At 39.0% G+C, this 8,482-nt stretch overlaps 1 protein-coding gene across 3 annotated transcripts in view; it reads left to right on the plus strand.

Moving 5' to 3' along the window:
* Window positions 1–54: 54 nt before the first annotated feature.
* Window positions 55–8,482, plus strand: part of LOC109487945 (serine/threonine-protein kinase VRK1-like) — a 12,973-nt gene continuing 4,545 nt past the window's right edge. For all 3 annotated transcript variants that reach the window (XM_019792049.1, XM_019792050.1, XM_019792051.1), the window contains exons 1-9: window positions 55–157; window positions 1,198–1,376; window positions 3,850–3,905; window positions 4,151–4,220; window positions 4,842–4,932; window positions 5,273–5,375; window positions 5,839–5,937; window positions 6,399–6,531; window positions 8,246–8,366. In XM_019792049.1, coding sequence (XP_019647608.1) covers window positions 1,220–1,376; window positions 3,850–3,905; window positions 4,151–4,220; window positions 4,842–4,932; window positions 5,273–5,375; window positions 5,839–5,937; window positions 6,399–6,531; window positions 8,246–8,366 — 830 coding nt within the window. In that variant the 5' untranslated portion in view covers window positions 55–157; window positions 1,198–1,219. The remainder of the gene's footprint in view (window positions 158–1,197; window positions 1,377–3,849; window positions 3,906–4,150; window positions 4,221–4,841; window positions 4,933–5,272; window positions 5,376–5,838; window positions 5,938–6,398; window positions 6,532–8,245; window positions 8,367–8,482) is intronic.

Here is an 8,482-nt window from a genome sequence, read left to right on the forward strand (position 1 = left end):
GTTGTAGATGTTCCTTTGGGCGGCCATTTTGAGTCGGTTCTGTCAATGTCTGTGTACGAACTCCTGACAATTTCTGGTTTCAGTTCTGATTTTTGTCGCGGTATTTCTGTATCTGTGCGGCGTTTGGACGCGTGACAACAGGCTGGGTCTTACCAAGGTAAGGTCTACGTTTTGACTCCACACTTATCCTGTGTGTTTCAAGTACCGGTAGTTTGCTAGCTCAACGGTCAAACAAGTCTTTCAAGTTCAGTTGACAAATAATTTGTTTTTTCCCAGCCAACTTCCGGTTTCTGAAGATGGCAAGGACGTCATTCATTGTTATGCATCGTATTCACATTTGAATTATTGTTTTTGCTGCCACTTCTGCTAAAATAGCAAAACAAAAGAGTGAGTCAACTTGCGCTGATTCAAAAACTTTTGCTAGTGAATAATATTGAAATTACCATATGAATGAAATTATGAATGAATGAACATTTTGTCATATGCAAATGTAGTAATGAATTATTGATTGAATGTGGTCGAGATCAACATTACTTGGTGTGGGCCAATTACTTTGAAACATATTGTACATGTATACTAATGAATTTCAAGTTCAATACTGTTGATATGTATGTAAGAAACCAGGAGGAGACCGTTACATGTATATATATCGTCTCATCATAATCATGATGCATGCCTGAAAGTCAAAATTCTGTTTTCTGTATAGCCGGTATAACAGCCCTTCTGCATAACACACCGTCTTCTGTATCTGTATCTGTATAGAAGCAGATAACCGCCTGTATCTGTATAACCGCCTTTCGGTGTAACACACCAGCTTCTGTATCTGTATAGCCGGTATAACTGCCCTTCGGCGTAACACACCAGCTTCTGTATCTATATAGCCAGTATAACTGCCCTTCAACGTAACACACCAGCTTCTGTATCGGTATAGCCGGTATAACCGCCCTTTGATGTAACACACCAGCTTCTGTATCGGTATATATAGCCCGTATAACCGCCCCTTTGATGTAACACACCAGCTTCTGTATATATATAGCCAGTATAACTGCCCTTCGGCGTAACACACCAGCTTTGCAGGCACGTAGCACCACAGTCCACAGAAGTTAGCTATATAATAGTAATATATTACACCAAACAACATTAATTACACCCAATCTTTGCACATCTAACCATTGCCCCATATTCATACAAAACCAGGTCTGAACAGAGGATTATAAAGATGCCGCCTGTAAAGAAGGCAGTGAAGAAGAGAGCTCCGCCGAAGCACAAACTGCCCGAGCCGCTGAAGCCCGGAGAGGTGCTGACTGACAACATGAAGAGGCAGTGGAAAGTGGGAGGAGCTGTGGGACAGGGGGGCTTTGGACTTCTGTATGCAGGTACATATATTACATATATTACATATATTACATATATTACATATATTACATATATTACATATATTACATATATTACATATATTACATATATTACATATATTACATATATTACATATATTACATATATTACATATATTACATATATTACATATATTACATATATTACATATATTACATATATTACATATATTACATATATTACATACAGTGTTCGAAATACCTGTCTGCAGTCTGCAATCTGCAGATAGATTTTCAAGATTGCAGAAGAAAAATTTATACAATCTGCAATTTTGCAGAAGGAAAAATAGGCTCCAGATTCAATAGTTTTCAATTTAGCAAACTAGAACTCTCTGGCCCCAAGGACAGACAACACTTAAGCTCCTGTTTTGAAGCAACAGGAGCTTCTTCACTAATTTGCATCATCCTTGTCTTGACTTGTCTATCTTTTGTTTCCCTTTGGACTTCCAAAAATTTGCATATGAATCAATAGTTTGTGCTTATAAACCTGCAATTCTCTAAAGTGTCACTGATGAAAGGTAGTAGTCTGACCCTTTCAGGTAGCACCAAAATCATATCGAGTTGCTTAGCTCGAGTTGAGTAGTTTTTTGGTGTGTTTTTACCTTCGCCAAGAAGGTTATGTTTTCAGTAGCGTTTGTCCGTCTGTCTGTCTGTCTGTCTGTCTGTGAACAGCATAACTCAAGAAGCTTAGTATGCATTGTCATGAAACTTGGTAGGTGGGTAGGTCTTGATAAGACCTAGAAATGATTAGATTTTGGGCCCCCTGGCGGCTTTTGTTGGTACTGCAGCACTTCCGGTTTTGATATCTCGCAATCTGGATATGTCAGGGTCACGAATTTTGGTTGGTAGATAGCTCTTGAGGTAGGGAAGAAGTGACATAAGTTTGGCCCCCCTAGCGCCTTGTTCTGGAACTGCAGGAGCATTTGTTGAAAAATTTTTGAAGGATGATAACTCAAGAACCGGTGGACGGATTGTCATGATTTTTGGTATGTAGGTAGCTGAAGTGATGCTTGACACAATCAAATGATAATTATGCAAATCAGGAGCTAATTTGCATAATTAATAAGTAAATTCTATAAATCTGCTTCGTTCGATAATAGGACTATGAAACACGTGTGACATGTAATAGAGAACGAAAAAAACATCTGAGGATATAGATTATGTAAATGAAGACCTAATTTCCATAATTAATGGGAATATTTTATAATTTCATAGTTGTAACTTCTGGGAATTTCATACTTGCCACATTTGGAAGTTAAGTGAAGGCAAACATCAATAAACATAATTTATTCAAATCATGACCTCATTTGCATAATTTATGAGAAAGTGCTATAATAGCCGTTTTGTGAAGATAAGGTTGTCATTGGGTGGAAAATATGATCAACTGATATAATCCATGCAAATGAGGCTCTTATTTTCAAAATCAATGATTAAAATTGTATGATTCTTCAACCGCAAGGGTTAACATCATTTGGCGAAGGTATGAGGTCGTGGAACTCTTGTTTATTAGTAATACATGTTGTGTGGATGTATTATATGTGGGTGTGATTACTACTACTAGTACATTTACAGGTAAGGTATGATTTTAGTTGTAGTAGCTTGTAGTGGTAGACAGCGGTGAAAGACCCGTGAAGATACCAGTAAATGATAAATTTTCTGTGGAGAAGGATCTATAAAGTCTGAAATGAAAAAATTCCAGTAATGCTACAGATTTACAAAGCTATATATGATGTAAAAAAGACATAATGGTTTGAGAAGATTGTAGTATGGAGGCTTGTGTATTTGCAGAAAGTATTTTCAAATTGCAGAACAAAATTTTGACTCTTCTGCAATATTGCAGAGCACTGAAAAAAAGTATTTCGACCACTGACATATATTACATATATTACATATATTACATATATTACATATATTACATATATTACATATATTACATATATTACATATATTACATATATTACATATATTACATATATTACATATATTACATATATTACATATATTACATATATTACTGACGTCCTACCTGGCCGTAGATGCTACTCTACTCTACTCATTAAAAAAAACTGCTTCATTTGATAATCTTTGTGAGAACTCATCCTATTCTCAGTGAGTATTCACCATTTTTTGGAAGAGACTGAGCGAAAACATGAAGAGGCAGTGGAAATCAGATTCAGAACATTTTTTTTTATGCTTCCCTCCTTCGGAACATTTTTTTATTATACCATACATGTACCATACTAGATGAGGGCACCAGGTCCTGAAATGTCTAAAATAATTTGCAAATTCATACTCATATTGGCAGGTTTGATAAGATCTCTGATTTATGTTTGAAAAGAGGTGAAGTGTAAAGTCTTAAAAAAGCTAGAGATGGATTTGTATATACATTGATTTGTATAAAGGTGGAAAGTCAATAGATTTTCATGTTGATGTTGTCCAAACAATTTTATTGCAGCATCTCCAAATGGACCTGGCTCAGTTGGACCAAATGCAGAATATGTCATCAAAATTGTAAGTACTCTTTACATCCAAATCTAATGTATTTAAGTCTTGCAAAGGGTAGTGTAGGAAGTCAACTACCCCATTGAACTTGTTTGCAGCTTTCTATGGATATGTACAATAAACCTGGTTATTACATGAATATTGAAGTTTCTCAACATTGTATTCAGAATCAGAGCCCTAGACCATGTTATGATAAGGCCTTTCAATTTCATGCTTCAGACATCATATCAATAATACAATGGATATTTCTACAGGAACCACATGACAATGGGCCCCTGTTCTCAGAAATTAACTTCTACCTGAGGACTGCAAAGCAAGACATGAGTAAGTATGTGAGGAAAATGTGGGTAAAACATACACATTTGCACATTGCCTTCATCTTAATGAAAGTATTTATAGAGGTGGTTTCAGTGCTTGTCAGTGTTTCTTATCGTCTTCTTTCACCTCAATCAGTGTAATGTTAATATATATACTATAATGAACCAATTTATTGAAGCTACGTAGTATTTTTTAAAATCAATTGTTGAACTTCATATACAGTTCAAACTCTACTTCTGGTACTTGTCCAGTAATAACGTTGATTGTCTATGAGTATTATTTACCTGTGTGTCTACCGGTGCAATAGCTCAATTGGTAGAGTGCTCGCTTTGTAACCGGGAGGTCGTGAGTTCAAACCCCGGCCGGGTCATACCAAAGACTTTAAAAATGGTACACACTTCTTTCTCTGCTTAGCACTCAGCACATATGAGAAAGAGTGTGGGGAGGTCAAACACACAGCACTACCAGCGGACTAGCCCCCTGTTGTAGTGCATTGCACAATTGTGTGTCGCCCAAGGGCTACGAAATGGAGATGGGCACCACCCTACGCTCGGGCAAGAGCACGGGAGACCTTCTTCTAACCCTCACTAATGTACATGTATTCCTTCCTTTGTCTGTGCTGCTCAGTCACAGATTGGATGAAAGCGAAGAAGCTGAAACACCTGGGTGTGCCTAAGTACATTGGATCAGGTTCTCACGAGGGGAAGAGCCGGCTCAGGTTTTTGTTGTTGTTGTTATTTTCACATTCTATGTCCATACACATACACAGCACTTTATTCACAATATTTCTTTGCATTTCGTTATGAGCATTGAAATCTAAACAATGCGACTATACCAGTGCAGTAAGGAGGTTCACAAATAATAGTGCCCATGCCCAATTTCAAAGGTAAAGGCCTGAAAGTAAACACGTGAGACCGTGCTTTATATGTGTTTGGTTACATCTTGGGTGCATTCACCTTTGACATGTAATCAACATTAATGCATCATTACTGCTCACGCGCAGTCTTGTTTGTGAACCAACTTCTTTGCTTCATATTTATATACTTTAAACAACCCAGGTTCATGGTGATGGAGAGGTTTGGGGAGAACCTGCAGAAGGTGTTTGAGTCGTCAGGAAAAGCCTTCAGCCGGAGAGACGTGGACATGTTAGCTGTACGACTGGTGAGGCAGCTACTGATATTGCTATCTGGCAGCAACTGGTAGACTAGTCAACAAAGACTTGATCAGAATGTGTCTCCAATTTACAAATCCTAAATTTAAGTCAATCCATTGATCTGAAGTGACCTTAGATTGAAGTTGACAAATTCTGACTGTCTTTCCAGCAAATGTCTTTAAATTTACAGACTCTGGTCTGGATCTCTACCGTTAGAATCACTGATTATACCAGGTGGAAGTTTCTACCCAGATGTATGTGTGTATCTATACAGACAGACAGAGTTCAAATCGTAGAACTAAGATTGAATATGTCAAAACCTTGTCTGTGTTGGTCTTCTCTATTTGACAGCTAACAACACTATTTCCTGACCTGCAGTTGTTTACATACAGACACAGACAGATACTCAGACACACAAACTGAGTTCAAACACAGAATTAACGTTGAATCTGATTGTTTCCTGCCCTGCAGTTGTACACCCTGGAGTACTTACACGACCACCAGTTTGTCCATGCAGACATCAAGGGATCAAACCTGTTACTGGGCTTCACCAAAGGGACACAAGATCAGGTAAGAAGGAACAACTTGGTCATCAGTCGCATAGCTCTTCTGTTGTAGGGGTAACACAATTTCAAAAAAGGTCTTCTACCTCTAAACAACATGGTTATGTTCAATTTTTTAGTATTATTGCACCAGATTCCTCATGGTCTATAATACTGAAAACTACCTTGAGTTGTAATGGTTAAGTAGCATTCCACAGAAATGAGTCCTGTATTTTCACCAGAAACCTTAAAATGCACCTCCTCTAAGTGAGTTAGGAAGGAAAGTACGCCATGAGAGACTTTTAACTGTTCTCAAAATCCAAAGAATTACTCAGCAAAATTTTCAACGGAGTAACTCAGTTGTCTTCAACTTTCTGACCCACCAACTGCTATGAATTTGTTCACATGTGATTTCAGCTTTGGGTCAGAGTTTGTCAGGAGTTGAGGATGGAATAATGAAGGTCTAAACCTTAATTTTTTTACCCGCAGGTATACCTTGTTGACTATGGGCTGGCGTATCGGTACCTACCAGACAGTGGGCACAGGGATTATAAGGAAGACCCACGGAAGGCACACGACGGGACTCCAGAGTTTACCAGCTCTGATGCACACAAGGGTGTCCGTAAGTAGATACATGTGACTGTGTATTTGGCAAAATTTATTGTAACATTGCAGATCAAGTTACAGCTTATATACAGAAGAACTTTATTGCATGACAATTGCACATGGTACAATGTATGGCAAACTACATAAAGAGAGTAGCAAACAATAAAATTTGTTGAACAAGACCTAATGTCGAATAAACCTAAAACAAATCTATATCATAATCATTCAAATAATAAGGGATAGCAGAAGTCATTGATAAAGTGTAACAATCGAGTGGGCTAATCACAAGTTTCAGAATTTATATATTGTCATAACAGGTGGCAAGTAGCCAAGTGGTTAGTGTTGTTGACTGTCAAGAAAACTGAATCCAAAGGTTCTGGGTTCGAATCCTTGCAGGCCCCTTTAATTTGTTGTGTCCTTGGGAAAGGCACTCTACCTAGGTGTGTTTCCTCACGTCACTGAGGTGACAAAATGAGTACCTAGCCTAGGGAGGTCTTCTCGGTCAGGATGTAAAGCAGGAGGTCCCATGTTTGTGGAAGGCCACACGTTGAGCACATTAAAGATCCTACCGCACTTGGTGTTAGTGGTTGAAAATGGTGTTGATTACTGTTAGTGGTTGAAACCAGTGTACAAAATACTTTTTTGAACCAACAAGACTGGCAATGAAAACCGTTAGGGTTATTGTTTGCATGGTACTGCCATCATTTCATGATTTTGAGGAAGACTTGGTTCCTGTTAAGTCTAGACAGATACAGTACACTCCTCCCCTGAGTGTATAGTGAACGAGCCCCGGGGTCACAGAAAGTAGGGCCATCTGGGGCAGACAGGTCTTCAGGGTTCCAGGAATTTGGGCATAGATGTGGGTCAGAGAAATGCCTGTGGACATTCCGCATGCCTGTGGACAAAATGCCTGTACAATTCCTAGAATTCTTTAGAATTGCACACAATACTGTACCATTAGGCTCCTCCCTGAGATGTCGCCAAAAATTAGGTTGCCCATCAGAATTTTAGGTTACCCCACCTGTAAGTTACTACTTTCCTCAAATTATTATATTGTTACATACATTGTTGAAACCTTTGACAATATTCCTAACAGCCTTTAGTTCACTGATACTACAATGTAGTAATTAGCCATTAATACCTAAAATTAAAAAGCATCTGCCGGATACAGTGGTGCAAGCCAAGTGGGCATGATTGGGGGTGGGGGGGGGGGCGATTCTTAAAATTCAGGTAGCACACTGGGCTACCTAGGTTCAAAAATAGGTTGCCCCAAGTAAAAGTTGGTTGCTCGGGGCAACTGGGCAACCAGGTATTTTGCACGCTGTAAAAACCCTACAGTCTAGTCTGTCATCTTGAAAAGGTGAAAGTCATTTGCAGCTCAAATGTGGTAAATCTTGGCAGTGTTCTCACCAGGTTCTTTCACAGCAGGGCAACTTTTGTAGTGCAAGTCACATATTGAGCCTAAAAATTTTGAAACTCATAAACCCCTGAGACACTTATTTCTCACTTATTGGGGGACAGATTTTGTAAAGTTAAGGTTTTCCCTTTGCTATAGCTTCAATCTAAAGTTATATTTTCATTTTGTGCAAGATTTATGAAGGCTCCCCCCCAAAAAATCACAGCATAGGGGGTCCAAATCACAGCATAGGAAGCCCCTATGCTCAAAATGCCTGGCGAGAACACTGCTTGGTGTCCTACACATTAACTTGATGGTTCTTTCCTGCTGGCAGCTGCGGCCAGAAGAGGAGACATAGAGATCCTGGGCTACGTGCTGCTGCAGTGGCTGTGTGGACAGCTGCCCTGGGAGGATAACCTCGCCAACTGTGACTACCTCAGGGACCAGAAGATCAAGTAAGAAACAACTTGCAGTTACTCAAGCAACTGGATATGATTTTGAAAACGTCAGATGTTTCAGCTAGTATCCACTAGCTTTCGTCAGTGACTGAGATACCAGAGGGGAAATGCAG

Source organism: Branchiostoma belcheri, unplaced genomic scaffold, assembly GCF_001625305.1.
Source record: "Branchiostoma belcheri isolate BF01 breed outbred unplaced genomic scaffold, Haploidv18h27 scaffold90, whole genome shotgun sequence".
In the NCBI taxonomy this organism is placed as follows: domain Eukaryota; kingdom Metazoa; phylum Chordata; class Leptocardii; order Amphioxiformes; family Branchiostomatidae; genus Branchiostoma; species Branchiostoma belcheri.